The 26,855-nt window shown below is 46.1% G+C and overlaps 1 protein-coding gene across 2 annotated transcripts in view; it reads right to left on the bottom strand.

The window, feature by feature from the left end:
* N6AMT1 (N-6 adenine-specific DNA methyltransferase 1) overlaps positions 1-26,855 on the bottom strand; it is a 162,267-nt gene that overhangs the window by 107,602 nt on the left and 27,810 nt on the right. Inside the window, exon 2 of one of the 2 annotated variants that reach the window (XM_069229124.1) lies at positions 8,861-8,990. The exons of the other annotated variant lie outside the window; for it this stretch is intronic. Coding sequence (XP_069085225.1) covers positions 8,861-8,985 — 125 coding nt within the window. The 5' untranslated portion in view covers positions 8,986-8,990. The remainder of the gene's footprint in view (positions 1-8,860; positions 8,991-26,855) is intronic. 2 annotated transcript variants of the gene reach the window in all.

Genomic DNA, 26,855 nt, shown 5'->3' with positions numbered 1-26,855 from the left:
TGTAACAGTGACCCAGTGTGCCCGCAACCTCTTCACCAAGTACTAGCTTTAACTGTGGTCCATGTACTTCTTAATAGCTGCGCTGGCTGCTGTAGTTTTTTTTCTCACTGGATTCTGCCTCCCACTCTCGAACCCTGGTTGTTATCCCGAGCTCTTTCCCCCACAGCAGCTAGTCAGTCATCTTCCCAGACTCCCTTCCATGTACAAGGTATTTATACATCTCTCAAAAAATGTTTTATCCCTAGATTTAGTGATAAGATATTGTTCAAGTGGGAGCAGAAACACCAATTTAGTCACAGGGTTGGTGACCCAGCGTTGGAGTGGACAATATCAGAACCTCCACCCAGCCGTTATACCATAATCATTTATAACTTGCTCAAAGGCCTTAAACCCTCCAGGTCAAACAGATCACCAATCACCATACCGACCTCCTTTTTGAGTCCCAGGGTAAAACTGGGGGTTATAAAATTTGGGAGTGGTAGGAAAAGTAATTGTGATCAGAAATTTCTTCACTAGACCCCCATATTTCTCCTGGTCAGGCCCTTAAAAAAAAGGCATGGCATCAAGGGACCTAAACAGGAACAGCTGCTCTGGCAGACAGGATAGCGGACAATGGCGGCTCAGTAGCCCTTTATAAGGCCAATAGTACATTCCCTATGAGCAAGGAAAAGTGCAAATTGTAGCAATAGTCTGGCCTGCAATGGACCCACACCATTGTCCACACACTATGCAACAAAGATGCCCCATAAGCAGATTTATTGGGGCAGGCGACACACAGATAAGATAATGTCAGCCACCATTGGTGGCAGCTGGAAAGCGCTTAAGTTGCCCCTCTCCACCTCCAAGCATGAAGGTGGAAGTCTCAGAGATTGGGGTGCAGAACCAGTTCTCCCGATTGGGAGCAAAGGTCTGGCCTGAATGGAAGCTGGAGTGGGAAAAAGTGGGGAAGTGCAGAAAGTCTGCATACCACACTCTTCTTGGTCAATCCAGAGTGATGGGAATGACTTGGGCCTGGTCTTGGTGAATCTTCCTGAGAACTCAAGGAATCAATGGTATGAGAGGGGGGGGACGACTCGTAATGCAGCGGAAAGTTCCATCTCAACTGAAATGCATCCCCCAAGATTCCCTAACCTGATACTGGAGGACACAGAACTCTTGGTACTGAGCATTTTCTGAGGAGGCAAATAAGTTCACCTGAAGAGTGCCCCACTGAGCGAAGATGTCCTGAACTACATCAGGTAGAATATGCCACTCTCATTCACACACCCTGCTAGGTGATTGTCCGTAAGCCAAATCCCTTGTCAGTGGGCCCACGACCACAGTCTCAACGCCTGCAGGCAATGGAGGTGAGACCCTACTTCCCCTTGCTTGTTTACGTACCACATCGCAGTAGTCAAGATCTGGATGGGCCAACCCATGATGGAGGGGAAGGCCATAAGCACCTGCTGAATCACCCGCAGTTCCAGTGATGTGAAGTGTCTGCTCTTCCAGAGACCGAAGGCTCCTCGTCTCCAGAGCCTCCAGAAGGCCTCCCCACCCTAGGCTGGAGGCATATGTCACTACTGTAGTCACGATCTGTGGTGGAGAGGATGGTGAAGGTAATCCAACAAGTCAGGTTTTTCTTGTTCCCCACTGTTAGACCTGGCATCTTTGATTGTGGTTTTTCCCCCTAACTTTTTGCCTTCGGACCTCCTGTTTTTGTTAAGTTAGTTTTTGCTGACCTTAGGGCTCTGTGCACTTTACCACTGCTAACCATTGCTAAAGCGCTTGTGGTCCCTCCTTAAAACATGTTAGGCTGGCTTACATCTAATTAGCATACTCAATTTACTTATAAGTTTCTAGTGAAATGGCACTCCATGTGCCCAGGGCCTGTAAATTAAATGCTGCTAATGGGCCTACGGCACTGTTTGTGCCAGCTACTTAAGTAGCACTTTAAACATGTCTCAGGCTTGCCATTGCAGCCTGTGTGTTTGCAGCTTTAAACTGGGATTTCGATCTGTCAAAGTAACCTTTTTTGCTGGGCTCAAATCTTCCTTTTTAATCCACATAAGTCACCCCTAGGGGGGGTCCGGGGCAGCCCAGAGGTCAGGGTGCAATATATTTACAAAGTACGACATGAACATTTAAGTTTTACATGTCCTGGTAGTGAAACACTCTTGAATTAGTTTCACTACTGCAAGGCCTACCTCTCCCATTGGTTAACATTGGAGTTACCCTATTACAGGTAAGCAGTTCAAATTTGGCGTCTTTGGAATTGTAATGAAAAATACTAACTTGTGGTGAAGTCGGATTTTAAATTACAATTTTGAAAATGCCACTTTTAGTAAGTTGGCATGATCCTGTCTTAGCCATTATGTGTCTGCAGCCTGTCTCTGGGACACATGCCTGGGTGTAGATGACAGGCTTTGTGTATGTCTCCTAGCCAACCGCACACAATGTGGAGCTTAGGTGTGACTGTATGGGCCATCACTGGTAGGATGGGAGAGAGAAGCTGGACCCAGCTCCACTTACACTTGATTGGAGCTTTTTGCTTCTAGGCACTATTTTCACTAAAATCTTTAAAATTTCATATCTCTGCTTGTACTGATTGGATGTTTATTTTGTTTTTGTTTTGTGCATTAAAGAAAGCTCTATTGATCCAAATTGGTATGGGATCCTTTTTGTGTGGTATTTTCATATTAATTACTGTTTGAAGTGTTGCACAAATACTTTACACATGATCTCTAAGTTAAGACTGACTGATCTATGCCAAGCTACCAGAGGATTGAGCACAGGTTAATGAAGGGTTGGATTGTGCCCCACACGGGCAAAGATTGTAGTTGCTGGTTGACCAGGGCTCACACCCCAGTCAGCCAACACTGCTATTTATTGCACTCACCAAACCAATTCTGCCACAGTGCTGGGGGAGATCAGGTCTCCTTCATACTGGACCTACTGCCTGCAGAATCACCATTGCTGGGCCCTCATGCTAACATGCCTGGATGACTAGAAGGTTGCAGGAAGCCAGCAGACTTAGGAATCTCGGGGCTCTCAGAACTGGTACTCTCTCGCTTTGCTGGAAATATGGAACCATCTACTGAATATCCTGTGTTATTTGTGATGGAGGGAAGGTGTGGAGAGGGGTGGTGTCCAATAATGACCAAAGTTAACTGGAGTAGTTGGGAAGGCCACAGGTGAGATTTGGGTTTATTGATCGAAAAGCCCAGGTCGAACAGCAGAGATGCCACTGACTGCAAGTGGAGCAACACCATGTTCGGCAAGCAGCTTTGAGTAGCCAGTCATACACGTATGGGACGACAGGGATACCTGACAGTACTAGATGGGTTTAAACTACTGCCATCCCCTTCATGAAGACTTGAGGTGCTAATGTCAAACTAAAAGGCAGTAATGCAAATTGGTAGTATGTAGAACCCATCACAAATCACAAGTACTTACGATGTGACTGGAAGATCTGGATGTGGAAGCATGCATCCTGCAGCTCCAACACCAGTCAAACTTGTGCAATCCTAAACATCCTGAACTTTTTCTTTTTGAGGAAGAAGTCAAGGCATGTGAGACCTAGAATTGGATGCAGACTGCCATCCTTCTTCGGCACCAGGAAGTAACACATGTAACAACCATAGCCCTTTTCCTTCTCTGTCACTAACTCCACGGCTTCTTTGAGGAGAAGAGCTGCCACTTCCCGCTGAACAACAGCCAAATGTTCAGGAGGAGGAGGAGAATTAGGAAGTGGCAGGATGTGGGAAGAACCTGAAGGAAGGGAACTGTGTAGCCCCTTTGTATGATTTGAAGGGCCTACTGGTCCAAAGTAACAGCCTTCCAGGCCAGAAGAAAGAGGGACACCCACACACAGGTGCTGCATGGGGATGGGGAAGGGAATTGGTCCTGCTTCCCTGGGGGGGGGTAGGGGAGGAGGAAGAGGAATAGAAGGAGGTTTGCAAGGGGGATCCATGACCCTTTCCTCATTGTAGTTCTCTGTATTGTCTGATGAGCAGGTTATGCGGCTGGAGTGCTGGTTGGTACTGTCTGGAACGATCTTCTCCCAAAGGTCTAAGGATCAGGCTGTGGCCTAACACGCCTTGGAGGGCCCCAGCACTGAATCAGCTTCATCGCTAAACAGGCAGACTCCATCAAAGGGGAGGTCCGTTAGATTGGACTGAACATCAGAAGAAACGTTGGATGTCCTAAGCCAAGCATGATGCCACACCATGACTGAGGTACCCATGGCTTGTGCAACGGAGTCTGCGGTGTCCAACTCAGATTTTATGATGTGTCAGGGTGCATTGTGGCCGTAGGGTATGACTTCCTGGAAGTCAACCTTCATGTCGGTCGGAACCTGTGGTGGAATCATATGGGCCATGTCCATTGCCTGATTATAGACCGGAAAACAACAGTTCTGCCAGTAGCATGGCCCTCAAGTGTCTTAACGCCAAAAGGCATTCTTTCCCCAGGGCTCTATACATTTCGATCATGGTTGAGGTGGGGGGGATGGGGGTTAAGGAAGGCCCCTAAACAAGAAGCTTGGATGACTAAGCTTTCTTGTGATGGGTGCATGGAGAGGAATGCTGGATCTCTAGGAGCATGGTGATAACTTCAGGCTACGATCGCATATGGCCTCCCAAGCGATGAGCTAGGACACCCATTAGTTGTTCGGCATCAATATTAAGAAGTGATATCAGGCGGCAAGAAGAGCAAAGTTTGAGAGTTCTTCCCTGGCTTAGGTAAGACTGTAACGACCGCCACCTGCATTGTAATAATAGCTTCTCCCATTTTCCCTACTGCACTTAACAATTGTGTAAGGACTGATGCTAACAGTCAGGACCCAGAGATTTCTAAAGTTAGAGTCTCGAAAATAGCCAAGATAACTTCCTCCACTTCAACAGGCTTGCACAAAATGACCACCTGGAGTCTGCAAGCTATGGAAGGGGGAATCTTTTCCAGCAGTTCTGCTCTATCCAATTCTCTAGGCTCTTCCTCCACACATAGGGTAGGACAGAAGTCACTAAATGCCTGTTCAGTCTCACTCTTCATAGTGAACAGTGCCCCGTTCTCTGATCGAATGGAGTATATGTGAATTGTTGCAGTCTGAGCTTGCAAGTTGCAAGCAAGGATCCTGCCTGCATTATTAACGCCTTTTTTCAGTATTTCTGCTTTAGTCTAAGGAGTGCTTAGTCAGTCCTGTCTGTGTCTAATATCTTTAGTTGTAAACACACCGCTTGCAATGTGCCCCATGTCTTGGAAGACCCAGTTTTTTTAATGTTCCCCTTCCAGTCTACTAACTGGGCCCTCCAACTGGGTGCAATTGACTGCCCGGTCCTTATTAATGGATGCGGCTAAGGATATAAAGGCTCCACGGATAATGACCTTTAGCGTTTCTCATAGATGGATTAAGCCCTCACACTCTGTCATTTTCTCTGACAAACTAGGACATAGCTTCTTCAATGGTAGTCTTATTCAGTTCGCTATGGAGGAGAGTATATCTCTTAGGCACCACGCATTAAGCCATTTAGGCAGTGGAGGGATATGCAAAGTGGTCCAAATTGGAACACACTCCTGTCTCTACCTCATCTAGCAGGTTGAGGACTATGGAGGTACCCAGGAAGTGATAAGGTCTTGCATAGGTTTTATGAGCTGCTGAGAAGTGTGTGTAATCTTGTTGATGGGGATTTAGGTGTCCTCATATCAAATCATCCCATCTCTTGCAGCTACGCCCTTCACTCTAGAGAGATCTCACCCTATGTGTAGATCTGCCCTATACATTACTCATCATGAGGTTAAGGTCCCTCCCAATAACAATTTCTTGGTGGGTGACTGCAAAAAGTGCACAATCTCTGTTTTTAGAAATTGTTCTTCACTGATGTTAGGAGCATAGATGGATGCTATGTGAAGGTTTGACCTCCCAAGGTTAGGCTCAACGCTAGTGTCCTCTGCTAATATCCTTGGCAATGTTTTTCACACTCCCGTTAAGTGTGTGTGCTAATAGAATTGCCACATGTGATTTATTCTTAGAATCTGAGGTGAAGTACCTCTGGAGGAACCACTTGTAGCGAATAGCACACCAAAGTTTAGTAAGTATGTTTCTTACAGAAGGCATTTCTGACTGCCAGTATCTCCGAGTATGGCAACACTGACCTCGCTCTTAGCAGGGGCATTGAGGTCCTTGACATTTAGACTTAATATTTTGAGGATACCAATATTGATTGTGTGGCATAACTGAGTACAAGGGAACCTCACTACATTATGATCTCCTCCCCCCGCCACCCTGCCACCCCTCCACTTAGGATCACAACACATGAGTTAGGGAGTGCTTAGTCTTTGTTGGGATGAAAGGACTGTGGGTTTCCACACCCAATTCATCAAACCTCCCAAACAAAAACAAGCAACAGTCATCAAACAACAAAATACTGTACGTGTCTCACCTCTGGCTTAGATGCAACAGGGACAAAGGGATACATTTTAGTACCTCCAACCTCTATGTGTAATTATATGTCTCTAATACTTATGTAGAGAAGGTATATCCTTCCTTCTGACCTGACCAGTTTGCATTCTCTTTGTGTAGCCCCCCTTCTTGCCCAGATCATAATCACAGAGCAGGCCTCATGCCTGGCCACCTATCAAGTGACGCAGTGTTCCCCAGACTTTTATTTTATCTAGTACTGCCTATCTTTCAGCTGCTATGATGTCTCCCTGGGGCTTTAAAAGTATTTTTGATGCTACTGCCCTCCTTTAATGGCCAGCTTTTGTAATATGCTCAGGGGTCGTTTGGCAAGCCCGCTTGGTAGGCATTGTTGAGCCCCAGGATTTGATTAATTTCTTTCAGTGATTTGTGCTGATAGAGAGTGCCTTCCCATGTGAAAATTAATTCTGAATGGGTGTCCTCCATCTGTAGTGGATGCCTCTGGTTCTTAAGAACTCTGTAACTGGGCAGAATTCATGTCTTTCCTGCAAAGTAAGCATTGGCAGCTCATGGTAGAACTTTAATGTGTATCTCTCAAACTCAATCTTCTCTAGATTCCTAGCTGCTTCTATGATGGTCACCTTCTAATGAAAGTGGTGGAGGCAGGTCAGGAATATCAGGGTCACAATTGGCCTGGGCGGGCCACAAAGCAACCCGATGTATGCAGTTGAGAATGAGGTCTCCCTCATCTAGGCTAGGGAGTATTTGCCTGAAGAGTCATTTGAAACAGCCGTCTAGGCCATCTCCTTCCGCTGATTAAGGTGTTCCTCTAATTTCACTGTCTTCCATTTTCAAGGATGAGAAGTTCTTGTTCCATAAACTTAGTTACCTCCTCGGTAGCACTGCACTGCCCTTCTAATGTGTCAACTCTGTCCCTAAGCTCCTGCATGTCCTGTTTCAGCGACTGAGTGTCTGATCTTAGTTCTTCTTTCAAGGTTAAGAAGTCCTTTCTTAAGCCCTCAAAAAGGTCCACCATAAATGCCAATGGGACTTCTGCCAAGGCTCTTGGTTGGCCTGTTTGGGCATCTCTCCCTTGGGTGCACTGCGTATTGGAATGTCATGTTTGAGGTCTTAGGATTTAGATAGCATGTCTTTAATAGTCCACTCTTGCCTCCCTTTGTGGATGCCATGTTTGGTCATAAACACACAAAATTCAATGCATAGTACACACAATGCAAACAAATTAAAACTACAGTACATATGTCAACTTCCCTGACATATGTCATTGAAATCCGTACTACATACTGATTCCAAATGTCTAACCCAAGAGGGAAGTTATTCAGACATAAATAAAAATTATTTGATTTTACTGATTTTCTTCAAAACATTTGTCACAAACAAGATTACAATATAATTGATATAGAACTAAATGAGAAACTCTTTTGAATAATTTTAATCTATGTCTGAATAGCACCCATCTTGCGATAAACACACAAAACTCAATACTAATAATAAATGTCTATGATTTTTATGTCTAAAAATGATTTTTACAGCCTTGAAGAGGAGGGTTATCCCTCAAAACAAGTGTTGGCTGGCTCTGCAATATTTTCAAATAAGGATGAATTCTGGATAAATGTGGATACATTTTGAATCGAGAAATATCAAATGAAATTATAACATCAAAGGATTAAAGATTATCCTATATCTCCATAGGTTGGATTTATGCCTATGCGTACTCACACATTAATTTAACATAACACTGCTCAGGGTACCATTCATTTCCATCATGTTTGTGGTCACTCCTGTGTTAAAAAAAAGAGTGTTTAGTCGTAGCCTATTCTGACTTCATCCAAACCCAAGAGAGTCAGCTCAGCATAGAATGCAAACCATGCCTTATCTGTACAGAAACACAAGCAACTCTAGGCTGCTTTTAGCCTCATCAGTGAGGCGCAGCTTAAAACTATTAGTGAGTTATGGCTTAAATCGATAAGTTGCACTGGGGTACACAAAACATCTTTGGCAATTCTCCCCAGAGAAGAACATAAAATGTGATTAACTGAAAGCTTGAGTTATTCCTAACCAATGGCATGTCTCTCCCACTAGCTGAACATCTTACTGTCTCCCACTATAGTCCAATTAGGCACGATTTCTATCCTCCTGAATGCTTTAAGCATCCAACAGCTAATCAATGGCATAAACCAGGGTTAAAGGTTCTTACAGACTTTGTGACATTTCTGGACTTTGAAGCTCTAATTTTATAAACACAATATCTGACTTTCCCAAATATGATTCCTTTATGTATTTGGAAATGCGATTGTATCTCATATATCTCAGAGCATTCCACATTCCCACCAAACTTTGCATCAGGCATTTATACCGGAGAGGAATATTGTTATGCTGTTTGCTATTATTAGCACATTTAGATGTCACTATTTCTTTTAACCATTCCATGCCATTCAGTACCTTTGCTGTATATGTTTTGCATCTTTTTCGAGAGCGTCTATTAGGATAAAGGTGTCCTCAGATGGCACATACACATTAGTGAAAGGTTCTTCTCCAACATGTGAATATAATGGAGTAGGGTACATGGTACCTGTGAGTAGAAGGAGAAAATATGATGAGAGTGTAATAGATGCCACAGTGAAATGTGTGGAGCTAAGAAAGTCACAAGCATTTATGATCATGTTGAAGAAGCTTTTAGCCCACTATAAACACACAAACAAAAACTATACTTAAGGTCTAGCTGACTAGTTAGAACATTTAGTATTGGGACACAAGTTAGATCCATGTTTCACATAAACCTTCCCCCAGTAACCAATTAAAAACCACTATATCACTGACAATGCTTCTGGCAATTCTACCTAGGAACCTGGTTTAATACGTATCAGACCAGACCATCTCAAACTTTGGTACAACGTCACTATCTCTTGCTTTTTTCCTTTCTCCTTACTCTGCAATGATGAGAATTTTATCTGAACAATTCCTGGGGTGTGAAGCTAGCTCTCTACCGAGTAAACGGAATCCACATTGGAGGGGGCAGCATAATTTAGTTCGGATTCCAAATCTTTCCTGCTTCCGTCTGGCCAATCAGGCAAGATTGTAAGGTTGACTGATCAAACGATTGTACATGTTTGGTCTCTGCTCTTTCAGATAAGTATACAAGCATGGTGGGGAGTGTCTTGCATGAGCAGCAGAAAGCCTGCTAACCTCAGTGGAATTGTTTGCCTTTCAGTGGGTGCACCCTCATTACCTGAACCCCCATTGCTTCTACTTAGTATTATTCCAACTTTATTACTTAGGCATCTGTTATTACTTACTACTGCACCCGGACTTCGACTTTTAAGGTAAGTTCAAAATCAGTATATTTATTTTAAAAAAAAGCCAACTTAAAAGTACAAATAGATTTGAAGGATCAAATTAAACAATGTAAAATAATTATTCCCTGACATCTGGGTGGTCTCTGTTAAATCCCACATTTGTGTTGCAGAGAATCTCCAAAAGGCAGCACACAAAGCACTGGTACTCAGCAAGAGTCAATCCTGCACACTGTGAAGTGTGCAGTTTAGGTGGCTCGCCAGGCTATTACCACACCCAGGTCTGGAACCAAAACCTGAAGCAGTTTATCAAAAAAGGACAGGACCTCAATGTTAGAGGTATAAATGTTAAGAAGGCCAATCTCTTGACCATCTTTAAACCCATAAATCAGAACATTGTGCAACTTGGAAAGTATATTTCACTAATAGTGGTGACCCAGGTGAGACCCAAATGGGCAGGTCCTTTAGGCCCCATATGCTGGCTATACGTATAAGATCACAACTAATCCCACTTCATGTCTGCAAAGGAATGAGTAGATCCTAAGGAGCTATTGGTAATCATTAAGGTCTCAAACACTACAAGTCATTTGAGTGCAGTACATCCTATTGGGCAGGAGCATACCAACGGACAGCGGTAGCACACAGCGTTGGATCCAAAGATAAATATTTTGTTATCTTCATCCATCTACACTTTAGATAAAAAAATAACATATCCTTTACTACCCACTCCCAACTGGGCAATCAAAGAACTGTCCACCCTGCAAACTAAAGTTTGCCCCACCCAAACAGTGGGTGCAACAAACATGAAATCAGTTATCCCCATCAATTTTCTAGTTAGTAGGGATTGCCACCTCACAGATCATCCACTCAGTCGGTATGCCACTCTTGTACCAAGTGTGTCTAGTGTCCTACCATTTAGGTGGAGCACCTAGCCAAAACTGTCTTAGTAATGAGGCTTGGAAAGTAATCGACCAACATGAATCTAGATCTCATACCAGGTACCAGCTGTAGTCAACCTGAAGATGACTCTTGCATAATTCTTACCAACGCTTGTGTTATTATGTATGCGTGTGTGTCAGTGCTGACAATTAACCTCCCATCATATATTTTCAATAATTACATTGACATCCAACCTCCTTGATCATCAATTCTCTCCATCAAGGATGACATAGCAGCCATTGCCTTCTATGTGCCCACCTACCACATTTTTGTTATCTTGAGATTTTAACTGGACAGATGTATCTCAGGTGCTCCTATGCATAATATCACCCACCCTTCACTTCAGTACAGCTGATTACCTTCATGTGAAAAATTGTATCTTAGTATCCTTGACTACCCAAAGTTTGGCAGTATATAGTAGCATAGTCACCTTGTGGAATGCAACTGTCACTCTAAGAAGCTATAACTTTCCAGCGACTCAACCACTTTTTGTCATTTAGGTCTTATTTTAATCATGAAATATGTTTTGATTTTACTAAATTGGGCTGAGAGCTTTTCGGAGTGGTTTCTTGGTGCAAGTGTTGTGCTGGTAGTTTTAACCTTTAACACACATTCTCTCAAGTTACTTTCCATCTCAGTCCTACGCTACCAAGGGATAGACGAGGCAGTCTTTGAGGAACAGTGTTTGCTAGGTGCTAAGTTCGCAGTGATGGGAGAATTTGCCCCACTGGACAAGCCAGCTTCCTATAGTGCAATACTGATAATGACAGAACTAACAATAAAAAGGATGATCTGTTATCCATTAATATTGAATGGTCTGGTTCTCCCTCAAAAACGTGTAGGCCATTGTCAGCCAGCCAATTATCAATGTTTGATCCTGCTTTCATTTACCACCCTAATAGTACTGAGTGGGTCCCTACAGACTATATTGTGCAATAAATGCTAACAAAAAAAATCAGAACACAAACAAACCACATCTCCGTTTATGTTCAGAATGTCCACGTCCATCGGTGCCAGAGAATGGTACAACTACTTCCTCCATAGACTCTACTATAACTAGTTTTCTTTTCCAAATTCCAAAAAGATCATAACAAGGGTGTAAAAAGAGCTTGCTCAGTGAGCCAGGATGTGTTTCTTGGTGTAATTAGTTCTTTCACCAAGATCGTGGACATTGCTGAAGAGGCAATATTGGAAGATAAACATATTGATCCCAATGAACTAGCAAATTGAACCCACACAGCAAGCTGTTTACTGGTCAATGGTAACAGCGCTATATCCCACAATGATGCAGGGGCCTCACACTCAAAACTGACCCTAACTTAAAGTCTATGACAAGCACAAAAGCTGGTTCCCGTGCCAAAGGCTTATTGTTTGGAGACTCATAAAGGAACTGAGTAAATAAGTCATCCTGTTTTCTTCCCAGGACATAGCTGTCTTTTCTCGCAAGAGTTTTCGGTCAACAGGTTTTTACTAGGGCCGGCAGAGGTCGGTACCATTTGCCAGCCAGTTAGGCAGCAAGCTCAACTTCTTCACAGGTTCCAAATTTCAGCCCACACGTACAGTCCACAGTCCTTTTCCCAAGATGAAGAGGTTTCAAGAACAGAGGTTTCAGAGCTCAAAGGGGAACCCCCTGTTACTGGTACGTGTGTTTATTCTGGATCTCTTATTTTTGAAGGACGTCTATCAGAATTTCTAACTGTTTCACAGGCAATTACAGCAGGCCCATGGGTGCTATCCATTGTTCAAGGTGATGTGATAGAACTGTATGCAATTGCAGATCAATTTGTCGTTTGGCAGCATCCCTGTTTCTCACTGGATTAAACAGATCAGGAAATACACTCCCTACCCCAGAAAGGAGCTATCTTGCAAATTCCTTTATATATTTAAGGCTTTTTAAGCAATATGTTTCTGTTTCAAGAGAACAACAATAATATGGGACCCATAATAAACTTCAAACAGTTCCGTTGCTTTATAATATACCATCATTTGAAGATGAAAACAATCTTGCATCTGACAGAGTCTCCCCTTCAAGTAGAATGGATGGGTCATCTTCAAAAAGATCTTTCTTATAGAAATGCAATTTCTTTGGAAGCCATTCTAGAACTCCAATGGTGGTTAGACCACCATTTAGAGGGTTGGAAGAGGAATACTATCTTCATTTCCCCCTCATAGACGTTGTACTAGAATCAGATTCTAGTCTGATAGGTTGTGTTGGTAGAGGTGGTGGAGCCTTGACTTTAGGCTAATGGTCAGAATAGGAGTCATCTCTGCACATACACTGTTTACAGATACTTATGTTAGGCTCACTTACCCATGGGTGCCAGGCCTGCTCTGCTCTCTTCATGTTGATCGTGCCTGCACTGCTTCTTCCTCTCGAGCTTCTTTGTGGCCCGGCATGTTGTATTCAGGAGGGAGACTCATTTCTGGTGGCGGCGTTTCTGAAACCCTGTCCACTGGGAAAATGTATGCCTGCAGCAACTCTGTAATGCTTCAAGTTTAGAAAACACTACAGGTTACCTACTCTACGACTAAGGAATACAGAGCCAGCCACAAATATATATTTATATTTTGGGAAACTTGCAGTGTTAACATTATGTCAGGAAATTTGTTACCAAAAGGTAAGATGATGTTTCTGCCTTCTTGCTTTTTCACAGGTTCCCTCCCTGAATTTGGACTGTTTAAGGAGTTGAAACTAGTTCCAACCTGTGTCACAATTACAATTTAGCATATTGCTCGCTATTTGGATTCATGGGATTCCAAATATTTTCCTTGAACATCCTTCTCTGCTCATCTTGTTGCTGGCTCTGGCATGGTAGACCGTTTTTTTACTGTCTCCAGTAAAACATTTTCATTCCTCCTAACTGCCACCTCTGATCATACCTCTTGACTTTCTGTTGAAATCTGAAGTCTGAGATAACCTCAGGGAGTGGTTGGTCATTTTTACGTAACAACGAAAGATTGAAACTGTCTCATAGCAGACCTGCCAATGACAGCTTGCCAGTTCTTTTGCAATTCAGATCTTTGCAAAGTACAGAGTTGACTGTGTCATTCTTTTAAGGATGAGTAACCTGATGGCTATCAGATATATTAATCAAGATTCAGACCTTCAGCAGAGCTCTCAAAGGGTCTTTGGGAGTTTTGTATTCAACAATAAATTTCAGTCAGAGCAGAATATCTGCAAGAGAAATCTGAACCCCATAGCTTATTGGTATTCCAGACATCTTCTAGACTCCAGTGGGTGTTTTTCTTCATCCTATGATATTCAAAAACAATTCTTCTCAGTGGAGTCCACACTTTTTGGACCCTTTAGCTTCGTGTAAATCTCCATCTCCCTTACTTTTACAGTTCGAGGTCATATCTGCAAATACTGCCAGATATGCCTTCCTACAGGACTGACCTTGAAATGTCAATTATGCTGATGGGGGCGGAGCTAGCCTGCCGGCAAGATGGCTGTCACCTCGTCAGGCTCTGCCGGACTTAGGGCATTTAACGTTCATTTCTCCTGATGTGGCAGTGCTGGGGGGGGCCCCTCTGTTGGGAGCCCTCCAGTTTGCTGTGGTGTCCCTGCCGGCGGTTATTTTTCTCCTGTGGGTGCTCCCATGGTGGAGTGACGCGGAGCGGGCCGGACCTGGGGCGAGCCTGCGGTTGGAGGCCTGCCTGGCTGAAGGGACTACAGCTCGGCCCGGAGAGGCTTTTACGCTCCGCAGGAGCGGGGTGTGTGGAAGGTGCTTCCTGGGTGGGGGGGTCCCTCGGCGGTCGCATCGGGCCGCAGACCCCCGAGAGAAATCTGGCCGGCCCCTGGCTTTGGGCGTGCGGCCTGGTGGGGGTGGCCGCGCGGCCGCGGGGCCTGGGCAGGCGAGTCTGCCCGGATTGAGGCGGTGCGGGCGGCTGCTGTGCCCTGCGGCTCTGGAGGTGGCCGGCGGTGGAAATTTGGGGCCCCGCTGGGATGCGGCGAGCGGTGAGTGGTGACTTGGGGGACCTTCGGCGGTCGATTTCGGCCCGGGCCCCCCCCCCCCTTTTGTGGACCTGCTTGGCTGGCCCCGGGCTGGAGTTACGCGGCCCTTGTGGGCTGGCTGTGTGCTCTTGGCGGCTGAGTGTGCCTCCCTCTGAGATGCCGGGGGAGGCTGCCTTGCTGTGCTGGTGGCGGCTGGGGGGGCCCTAGTTTGGCGCTTGCATCGGGGTGGGGGGCCCCCTGTACTTCCCTGCTGTGGTGCTGATCGGTTGGGCTGGAGGCTGGTCCTGCACACTTGGTGGCCTGTCTCGACCTGCCTAGCCCTGGGCTCCGCCTGTGGGCCCTGGAGCCCTGATTGCCGGCTGATTCGGGCTGGGGGGAGCCACCTGTGGCTTCTGGTGCAGAATTGGCCTGTTTGGGATTTCTTTGAGGCCTTCTGCCACTGCACTGGAGTGGGGCCTTTGCGGGCTGCGCAGACGGAAGTAACTGTAAAGCTGCTGATGGTGATGGAGGCGTGATGGACATTCTGGCCGGTCCTTAATACTTTGTGGAGCCCATCAAGTGTATTGTGGGCCTCTGGAACTCACCTGGCTGTTTGATTGGACTGTTGGGCCCCTGGTACTTGAAGGTCTGCTGGTAGCTGGCTCTTTGGTGCTGTACGATATGGGCAAGGCGGACCAGCGACAGGCGAAGCTCTCATTTGATGGTGGTAGGCGGAAGGGGGGCGGCCCCAGGCCATTAACTGGAGAGGTACAGATGGAGGAGGGGGCCTCGGATGCTTCGGTTCGGTCCATGTTTTTGGATCTCAAGAGCAGCCTGGCGGGCATTGACGCCAAGCTGGATCATTTGACAGAACAGATGGATCGCATCCGGGCCCGGGCGGATGAGCATGATGCCCGTTTTGAGCAACTTGAGTTGCGCACTTCGTAGTTGGAAGACCAGGGACATCGGGGGAGAGAACGTCTGTTACAGATGGAGCGGGTGTTGGAGGTGATCAGGAATAAGAATGAGGATTTGGAGGCGCGTTCCAGGCGGAACAATGTCAGAATGCTTGGTCTTCCTGAGACTACAGACATGGGCAGAATGGAGAAGTTGCTTGCGGAATTGTTCTCTGGCGAGCTCTCTCGCATGCTGGTGGTGAAGAAGGTGCATCGATCACTGGGTCCTCAGCCTCCCCCTGCGACCCCGCCGTGTCCTGTTATTTTCACCCTCCTTAACTATCGCGACCGTGACAATGTGCTGCGACTGGCCCGGGAGCGCCGCCCAGTGTTATATGGTAACACGGAGTTATCTTTTTTCCCTGATTATACTCTGACTGTGCAGGCGGCTCGTAGGGCCTTTTTACCAGTGAAGCGCTCCTTGAGTTTGACGGCGGCGCGTTTTTCACTCATATACCCGGCGAAGCTTAGGATTCAGCATGGTGGCACGCTGCATTTCTTCACGGACCCAAAACGGGCGGCCAAGTTTGTTAAAACGCTACCGTGGCGCTCTGTGACTGATGGAGCTGAAGCTGCTGGCCCGGATCGGTAGGCCATCAGTGATACTGATTGACTGCCTCTGCGCTGCGGCGCTGCTGGAACTTGGCTCCTGCTTGGAGTGCTTGGCGTATTGGACTTATGGTACTTTCTTTAAGCCGCTATGTCTGTGTCTTAGTTTGTTTCTGCCCTTCGTCCTTTCCGGTCTGTCTGCTTGCGGACGGTCTGGATGGCTAGCTCAAGACCCTTGGATGAGTCCCTTAACAATGTTGTGGGCCCCTGTATGTTCTTTTTGGGGGTTGGGTGGGGGTGTTTTGGCTTTGATCCAGTTGGGGTATCGGCGTGGGTGGGGGGGGGTGAGTGTTTCGTTTGGGTGTTTCACTGTTGAGTGGAGATGTTATGTTATGTTATGTTATAGAGGTTTATATAGCGCCTAACTGCCAACGGCCTCGTAGCGCTTATACAGCCGTAATGATGACATACTGCTTAAAAAAATTATTGAGGGGATTTAAGTTTTAAATAGCCAGGTCTTCAATTCTTTTCTGAACAACAACTCTTGAGAATTAGCTCTCAGCTTGAGAGGAAGGTTATTCCAAAGTAAAGCGCCTTGGTAAGCTACCGATCTTCCTCCCCATCTGGCTTTCCTCATGATTGGAACTTTAGCCAGATTAGCTGAGGAGGATCTAAGAGGTCTGGCTGGAATATAGGCCTGAACAAGAGTTTTCAACATTTCAGGTCCCTTATCAAATATAGATCTGTGAACGTGGCACAGGGTCTTGAACTGAATCCTTTCTGCTACCGGGAGCCAGTGTAAAGAAACAATTCCTGGCCGTATTGAGTGATGTTTAGGGATGTTTAGTAGCAGACGAGCCGCTGCAATTTGTACTCTTTGCAGTCTCTGAATTACATATTTCGGGGAGCCAATGAACAACGCATTTCCATAGTCAATCCGGGCACCAATCAGTGCCTGGACAACCATTCTCCTCGCTGTGAAAGGTAGAATAGTTAACACCTTCCTCAAGGTCCTTAGTAGAGCAAAGGCGGTTCCTGCTACTCTATTTGCATGTTGGGCCATAGAGAGAAGGGGATCAAGCCATACCCCGAGGCTTTTAATCAGGCCTTTAGGAGGGGGGAGGGTTGATATTCCTCTCAGTATGCTGGAGTTAAAAGGAGGAATTTTATTTCCAAAAAACATAACCTCCGTTTTATCATCGTTGAGCTTTAGTTTACTATCAGCCATCCAGGTTGCAACTGCCTTCATACAAGGACCTAAGGCTAGGCCCATATCCGGATGGAAGTTGGAGAAGGAAACTATCAGCTGCGTATCATCGGCATAAGAAACTATCTTCAGTCCGAAGGGCTCAACTATGCCTGCTGATGGCCTCATGTAGATGTTAAAAAGTAATGGACTCAAGGCCGAGCCCTGAGGAACACCACAGCTGCTAAAAGTGCTCCTAGAGATGCATTCTCTGTCAAGTACCTGAAAAGACCTTCCATATAAGAAGGAGCAAATCCAGTCTAACGCAGACCCAGCAATTCCACATCCTTGTACCCTTTCTATAAGGATTTTTAAATCAACTGTATCAAAAGCAGCACTTAGGTCAAGGAGGATAATCGGGGTTTCCATACCTGAGTCCATCCTCTTCCTTGCCTCTTCTGTTATGGCAATCAAGGCAGTTTCAGTGCCATGTTTAGGTCTGAAACCCATCTGGGTCGGATGTATACAATTATTTTCTTCCAGGAATGAGGATAATTGAGAGTGTACATGTTTCTCCGCCAATTTGGCGATTAAGGGCAGCAATGAGATTGGTCTATAGTTACTCAGTATCTTGGGGTCCAAGCCGGTTTTCTTCAGGAGTGGTTTGACAATGGCTTGTTTCCAGTGATCAGGTACTATGCCGTCACTCAGAGAATTATTAATAAGATTCTTTATTATCGGCCCTACTACTGAGATTCCCAAGGATAAAACCTGGGGAGGGGCCGGGTCAAGTGGAGAGCCCGATTTTGTTAATCTCATTAAATTGATAACTCTGTCCAGACTGATAGGAGTGAAATTTGTAAAAGTGATTACCTCCCTGGCCTCATAATTTATTCTTTCCTGTCCTATATTAGGGGTGTTAGGGAATGCAAGGTAGATATTCTGGATTTTGTCCAGGAAAAAAACAGCCAGCTCTTCTACACGTTGTTGGGGGGTATCCCTACTTTCTGCTTCCTCTCTTGGATGGATGAGATCTTTTAAGGCATTAAAGATCTCCTTAGGTGAGTTGGCAGCCGCTTCGATTTTTCCTGCAACTTAGATCGCCTGAGCTTTTTTAATTTCCATGTGATAATCTCGGATCAAAATTTTATAATCCTTTTTCATGGATTCATTTTTGGTGCATCGCCATCTCCTCTCAAGTTTCCTACACTCTCTTTTTTTCTCCAGTAAATCGGCATTGTACCACAGAGGTGACTTCTTACGCCGGGTGCATTTCGACGAGGAGAGAGGTATAATCTCATCTAAACTGTTCTCTATCCATTTATTAACAGAATGCGAAAAGACTGTTATATTATTTGTATTTATGCTCCCTGGTCTGTTTTTCTCCAGTGCAGAGACAAAATCTACGGATTTTAACCTATGCCATTTCCTACGGCGAGGGGGTGCCCCCCCTGTGTGGGGTCTTGTAGTGCGTAAGATGTAATTCCATTTCCACAAGGAAATGATCGGACCATACAAGCGGGGAAGATAGTAAAAATTTTAAATTAGGATTATTAGAGAAAGCCAGGTCAAGTGTATGGCCCTTAACATGGGTGGGGCCCTGAATACGTTGGTTTAGATCACATGCATTCATCTCTGCTATCAACATCTTAGAAGATGCAGTATCTATATTTTCTATATGGAGGTTGAAGTCACCCAGCACTAAAAAATTAGATTTAGTGTGTGTTATTTGCGAAGTGTATTCTGCTAGTGACATTATAAAATCTCCCATGGGACCAGGTGGACGGTAGATCAATACCCCCGAGAGTGTATAGTGAGGGTTTACATTGATCGCAAACGACATGCTTTCGCAGCCTTTAATTAGGGAAGGGGCACAGTCGATCTTACATGTGTCTCTAAAAATGACTGCAATGCCTCCCCCTCTGCTAGGTCTGGCCACTCTGCTAATCTTATAGCCTGAGGGGAGGGCCATGACAATATCTGGTGCGGAGCTTTCATCCAGCCATGTTTCTGTTAGAAACAATGGCCAGGGGTTCAGTTTGTTCTATTAGGAGATGAATGTCCCTAGCATGCGCTCCTAGTGACCGACAATTAACTAGACATATAGGAAATCTAACATAATTCTTCGCTTGTCGGTGGTTTGTCAATGCTTTATGTGACCATGCACAACTGGGGCATCTAAAGTTAACCTTATCTGGGTCTAGACTGTTATGGCATAGGACTGAGGAATTTTTATTAAGGAGAAGTAGTTCTTCACTTGAATAAGTAATACCTATCCCTCCGGCTCGGGCATAATTTCTGGACTCTTGGCTCATTCTGGCGCGGACGGGCGCAGACGGGCTTGCCTTTGGCGCGCCCGCCGCGCGCGTCGCGCTCCTGTTGTGGCTAATATAGCCCTCCAGCACTAAAAGCTGGAGCGCTAACCCCCCAAAATGGCGGCCGAAAACGGAACAAACTGCTAGTAAAAAGCGAGCGTCTCGTTCCTAGGACACACCAGTGCCGATTGCAATTTAAAAAAATGACAGATTTCAAATTCACTTTTTAACAATTTTAAAACTTCACATCTGAATTCAAATTAAATTAAAACAGTATTTCGCCGTATTATCAGAAGAGGGAGAGGCACAAGGGACCTCTGCCTACCTTCAGGTGCGCGCCGCGCTCCTGTTGTGGCTAATATAGCCCTCCAGCACTAAAAGCTGGAGCGCTAACCCCCCAAAATGGCGGCCGAAAACGGAACAAACTGCTAGTAAAAAGCGAGCGTCTCGTTCCTAGGACACACCAGTGCTGATTGCAATTTAAAAAAATGACAGATTTCAAATTCACTTTTTAACAATTTTAAAACTTCACATCTGAATTCAAATTAAATTAAAACAGTATTTCGCCGTATTATCAGAAGAGGGAGAGGCACAAGATATGGTTCTTGCCTCCCTGGATTGTGGGGGCTTGGCAGGCGGCGGCGGGTGGCATGCTGGTGGGGCAGAGAGAGTGGTTGCTGGTTTATGGCAAAGACTGATGGCGACAGTTAACTGTCTTACATGGAATGTGCGTGGCTTGAATGATCAGCGCAAGGTTCGACTAATGGCTGCTTATCTTCAGCTTCACCATATCGATATATGTATGCTTCAGGAGACGCATTTGGATGGCTCTATGATGCACCGGTTGCGGGCTGGGTGGATTGGTGAATGCCATGGAGTGGGTTTTTCACGCTATGCTAGAGGAGTGGTGATTCTGATTCGTAGGGGGCTGCGGTGGCGCACTCATCGTGTGATTGTGGACCCAGAGGGGCGCTATGTGTTGTTGAATGGCACCCTGTTGGATCGGCCTTGTCAGTTGATGTCAGTGTATGGCCCGAATGTTGATGACCCTGGGTTTTTCTGCGAGGTGGGGCGCCTGGTTGACTCGCTGGGACATGGGACTGTGATCTGGGGAGGTGACTTCAATGTTGTTCTGGATCCTGAGCGTGATCGGGAGAGTGCGTCCAGGCCTCGGCATTCTGCTGCTGCTGCGTTAAGGACTGTCATGTGTGATGGTGTCCTGGTTGATTTATCGAGAGTGAAGCATGGGGATAAGAGAGAGGGCACGTGCATTAATTATGTTCATAGCAGCTGGTCGCGCTTGGATCGATGGCTGGGCACTCGAGATGCGGAGATGTGGACACAGTCGGTAGACCATCTGGCTTGGACAGTCTCGGACCACTCTCAGGTCCTGTTGCGGCTTTCCATAGCTGGTGCCCCGAGTGCCGCGTTTGCATGGCGTCTGCCGCGGAGAGCACTTCGAGATCAGGTATTTCGAGAAGAGATTAGAGTGCCATTGTGAATTTCTTTGCTGAGAACCGTGGGTCGGTAGAGTCTGCAGGTACGCTCTGGGAGGCCTTTAAAGTGGTCATTCGGGGAGAGTGTCTGGCCAAGCAGCATGGGATGCTTCGTGCGCTGCGGAGAGTATTGGCCGAGCTGGAGGGGCATATATCGGAGCTGGAGGCGCAATTGGTGGCGGATTGGGCGAGCGAGACGGTGGCGGCCCTGCGAGAGGCGATTTCTAGATATAAGGAAGCCGCTCAGCTGGAAGTTTGTTTTCTGGGTAAGTATGCCAGGGCACGGCGTTATGGGGAGGGGGGCAGGGCGGGCCGGACCGGACACTAGCGAGTCAGCTGCGCAAGCCCTGGGCGAGTGAGTATGTGACCGGAATCGATGGGCAGGGAGGAAAGAGAGTATTGGGTACTGAAGGTGTAATGCAGGTTTTTGCACAATATTTTGAGGATCTATATTCTGCTCCCTCTGGGCATAACCTTGATGCGGCGCAGGCTTACTTCTCGGAGATTAGTTTACTTTGGTTTGAGGAGGCTCATAGGGCCTATTTTGATGAGCCTTTTTCTGTGGAGGAGGACAAGGCAGTTATCAGTGGGCTGCCTGGAGAGAAGGCTCCGGGGTTAGATGGGCTAACTCCTGCCTTTTATAAGGACTACACTGATATTCTAGCTCCTTATTTGCTGGAGGTTTATGCTGAGGCTTTGGAGACAGGATCCCTCCCTGCGTCCCTGAGGGAAGCGCTGATTGCTACGATCCTGAAACCTGTCAAGAACCCGTACAGTTGTGATTCGTACCGTCCATTGTCCATGATTAACGTGGACAATAAAGTACTTGCTAAGCTGTTGGCGCTGTGTCTGCGGCCCCTGATGCCACGCTTGGTGCTTCTGGACCAGTCGGGCTTCGTACCGGAGCGGTCGACAATGCATAATCTTCTTTTCCGCGGTTTTGGGTGGTCTTTCGGCAGATGAAGAGGCGGTTGCTGTGTTTTTGGACGCGACTAAATCATTTGATTCTTTGGCCTGGCCATACTTGTTCGTGCTGTTGGGCCAGGTGGGCATGAATTCCCGATTTATTAAATTGATTTGCTTGCTGTATTCGGGCCCTGTTGCGCGGTTGAGGCTGAATGGTTGTATTTCGGAGCCCTTGTCTGTGGCCCGTTGCCTGTGGCCCGGGGGACTCGTCAGGGATGCCCTTTGTCCCCGCTCCTTTTCACCATCGCCATGGAACCGTTGGCGGCTTATCTGCGGCAGCATCACAACCATAGGGGTCTGCAGTTTCGGCAGCGGCCGATTCTAATCTCGCTGTATGCGGATGATATTGCGTTATATGTAAGGGAGCCAGGTGAGAATATGGATGTTCTGTTGACTGAGGTCGTTCGATTTGGCGGCTTCTCAGGCATCACGGTGAACTGGTCTAAGTCGGTGGTCTGTTATTTGGGAGTGTGGCTTAGCTGTGATGTAGAAACTTTGTGGCTTGCCAATTATGGTACATTGATGTCCTGGCTGGAAGATAGACTGGAGGTGTGGCACACACTACCGTTTTCGCTCATTGGACGCATTGGCATCGCTAAAATGGTTGTTTCGCCCAAGTTCTTATACCTCTTTGTTAACCTGCCGCTTGTGCTTACTGTGACTTTTCTTCGGAGGCTTAGATCCGCTTTGGTGCGACTGGTGTGGGCGGGCGGGCGGGCAGCCTAGGATTGCGTGGGAGAAGCTGACGCTGCTGTTTGAGATGGGAGGCCTTGCTGCCCCGGATCTGGAGCTTTATTATTATTGCGGGCAGGCCCACTTTGCGTATTTCTGGATTCATCCTATAAGGTATCTGCCTCATGTTGCGCCTGAGAGTGACTTGGTCTGGCCGGATCCACTGCCAAGAGTTCTCGGATGTTTGTCTCGGACCCATGCGAGAGGGATAGATTCTGTGGCATGTACTTCCAGGGCCTAGACGGCGTTGGGGCGTAGCTCTGGGACGGGATTGCTTTTTGCCCCCGCGATGGCGGTGTTGGATGTGGCGGATGAGCGGATGTCTCGCAACGCTCGCCTGCGTGAATTCCTTGAGACACCTGGGCTGTCATCACTGGGAGCTTGGTTTGTGAATGGCTGTTTGCTTGCACCGGAGGAGGCACTGCGGGCGGGTGCTGACAACCCATTACATCGGCTATATTTACTGCGGGTTTACGCTATGCTTCGTGCGCAGTATCCTGGTCTCCCAGCCGTGCCTGAGACTTGTCGAACACTGGAGTTGCTGTGGCGGGCGCAGTCGTCTCGGAGGCTCATTACTCGATTGTATGGGTGCATGCAGGAGCAGCGGGGAGCGGTGGCGGTGACTGCTAAGGCCAAATGGGAGCTGGATGTGGGGGAGGTGCTTACCGAGGAAATGTGGAGGAGTTGTTGTGCGCATATGCGAATGCTGTCTCCCAACTATAGGCTGCGTCTCATCCACTTTAAATTTCTGCACCGGCTATACTATACCCCTCGCAGCTTATGTGCTATGGGTTTGCGGGTTGATGCTCGCTGTGAGCGCTGTCAGGCTCCAGACGCAGATTTTTTACATCTTGCATGGAACTGTGCTGTGGTGCGTGCCTTTTGGGAGGATGTGATACATGATATTGCTGGAATGACGGGCTTGGTTGTGCCTTTCTCCCCTGTGATGGCGCTACTTGGATTGCTGGACGGGGTGCCATCGGCATGGAGGCGTCTGGTGGGCATACTGCTTCTTCTGGCAAAGAGAAGGGTGGCTGTGCTGGGGGCGGGGCAGGGCGCCGCGTAGAGCTGACTGGCTGCGTGATGCTGCGTTCTGTCAGGAACAGTTGGCAATTTTCTGGGAGCTGGCCCCTGCGAATTCTAGTCCTAGGCATATCGGGCGCCCTTCTGCGCTTTTCTGGGCTCTCAGGGTTGAATGAAGTGCGATGCTGCTTCCTATGTCATGCTACATTCTGACATAGCTTGGCTTGGTTGGGATACACTGTGCGCCATGTATGTTACGTTTGATAATGGCCCCCGCTGTTCGTGCTTGCTCTGCCGCCCTTACTTTGTTGGTTGGGTTGAGTTGGGTGTGTTTGTGCCCTAGTGACTGTTTGCGGACTTCATTTGTGTGGTGCGCTTCTTGTGGCTGTGTTTTTGGATGACCAGGAGGCTGCTGGTCTCCGCTAAGCTGGATTTGTTGAGATCTTCGATCATTGTATTTTGCCTCTGGTGGTTACTTGCGAGATTTTTGTGCACTACTGTATCCCCTCCACTTGATGTACAGCTCACAGGGCGGTTACTAGTGTTGTTTTGTAAAATTTGTATAAATAAATAAATTAATTAAAAAATTATGCTTTTTCCCTTTGCTAATGATTTTCATAGTCCTTGTCCAAGCACACTGTCAACAAGTAGTATCTGTACTGGTACCACCTCTTTGGTACTCTCGGCTGTGGTTTCCAATTTTATCGCATGTCCAATTTTTTTAAATACTAATGCCAACATTTCTCAAACTTTAACCAATACTTCACAATCTATTTCTCAATCATTCCCTCATCCTAACAGCTTGAAGATAAACTTGCAAGAGATCTATAAGTGCACTGCAGGGATTAATCAATCAGAAACAAAGGCCTGTGTGTATATGCAATTTTGTGTTATTGTTGAGGATCAAGGGAGGGTTTATGCCAGATCAGGTAGGCTTGTCAACTGACTTGGGTGTCGATCTGAACTTAGATAGTGCCCCAGTCCATCAATCCTGCCTGTTCCGTTAGGCGCAGCATATGATGGAGATCGTTTTGTGCCCACTTACATAGTTATGACCTCCATTTATGTATTTCAGATGCATGTGTTGATTTCTAGTTGATAGCTAGAGTGTGTTTGGCCATTGCCAAAGTCAGAGCTAAAAATCGAGATGTCATTTGAAAGTGTTTAGTCGTAGCATAAGGCCCAGAAGGCAGATCTTAAGATCTAATAATTGTTGCCTGCATGTCCAATCTGAAAGAAGGTCTGAGGTCCGTTATTTGTCATTTCCAGAGTCATTGTTATTCTTTGAACAAGCATAACAGGAACCTCTGGACTTCTAAGAAAATTTGATTTTCCTAGTTATTAGTAAAAGAAAGTCTAGATTTTTTTCAATGGCACAGATGTATTGACGGTTCCTACATGTTCTAACAGAAGAAGAGACTTTTCATATTTGGGATCACACAAAAATGATCACCACGTTTGGGTCTTCTGAAGATTTGGAAATGTCAGCTTCAACCTTCCAAGTACCTGACCCTTATCAGGGCTCACTTCAGAGCTTACCCAAGGAAAGTCCTTCTCCGAGAGAAGAAGATTGTACATGTACATTTGGTACTTCTCAAACTGATGTCCACCCAAGAGGCTCAAGCCAAGTTGTGGTTGGAGGTCCAGGGTCATATGGCGGCATGTGTTCACACAGTCCAGTGGATGCCAGTCACAATGGCTGGTGAGCTACCTTGTGCAACAAGAACTTTCAGTTCAGATGGCCAATTTCAGATAGCCGGAAATCATTAAATTGTAAATAATTGATGTGGATCTTCAGAGTACTGAAGTTTTTTGAGAACCTAGTACTTCACAAAAATGTTCTGGTCAAAACAGACAACACTGTTTCATTCTCATTCATAATTCATCAAAGAAGTACTCAGTTGAAGGCCCTCAATTTAGTGGTGATCCAATTGAGTTCTTGGGGAGAGAAGAACTTTTCAAATCATGCAGCAGGCTGTATCAGAGCAATCAACACTGTAATAATCGACCCTTTAAGCAGGAAGTTCCAGTCATCACAGGAACACCTGTTGTCCAGAATGGCTTTCAGGAAAGTATGCAAGACATTCGGAAGGCCATTCCTGGGTTTCCCTCCTTCACTGGTTTTGCTTCTGATTCCCAGAGAAAGGAGCTTGGGGATAGAGGCGCTCATGATTAACGTGCACAAGAGGATTATTTATGCCTTTCCTCCATTGACTCTGATTGAGAACGTTCTCTCCAAAGTACAGGAGAAAGCAACATTGATAATGGTGGTTCCCCTTTGGCCACAGAGAAGAAGGTTCACTTTGATGAAGTCTCTGGCAGTACTCCTTCCTTGGGTGCTTCCTGTATCTCCATCCCCTCTCAAGCCTTCTGCTCTCTCTCTTCCTATCAAGCTTACACTACAGGTTTCGATGTTGAGAGGTTGAACTTGTTTGCAAAGAGGTTTTTCAAGATTGGTGGAGGTGATTCAGGATTCATGAAGGCCATCCACTTTTAAATCTTAGACTAAGCATGAAGAGTCTTCTGTTTACAATGATTTTTCTCCAACTTCTGATGTCGCTTTGGTCTTGCAGTATCTCTTGGATGGGTTTCACCTTATTCCATCTCTTTCAAGCTTCAGATTTCAATGGTTTGTGATTAGGGCTTTCAGAGTCTTTTCTAAACCTAGATTAGGGAAGGAAGCTTTTTTATTACTAAACCTATATCAAATTTGATCTCTCCTTCTTGGGACCTTGTCTTGTGTTTATGGCTTTAAATGTCCATCCTTTTAAACTTCTGGAAGAGGTGGATTTAAAATTTCTCTTTCAAGGTTCTGTTCTCTATGCTACTACTTCTCCACGCAAGATTGGAAATTTAAACCTGCCTCTACTTTCATTTCTAACGTTAACTCTGTTTTTCACAGATCTCAGGAGAGTTTACTTCCTTCTTTCAATCCTTCTTCTTCTACTGCTGAAGAGAAACTGTTGAGCACCTTGGATATTAAAAGAGTTTTATCTATTTTGTAGACAGGTCTCAGCATTACAGAAAAAGCAATCATTAATCTGTGAT

This window comes from Pleurodeles waltl, chromosome 4_1, assembly GCF_031143425.1.
Source record: "Pleurodeles waltl isolate 20211129_DDA chromosome 4_1, aPleWal1.hap1.20221129, whole genome shotgun sequence".
Lineage (NCBI taxonomy): Eukaryota > Metazoa > Chordata > Amphibia > Caudata > Salamandridae > Pleurodeles > Pleurodeles waltl.
This window is presented reverse-complemented; position numbering and strand designations above follow the sequence as displayed.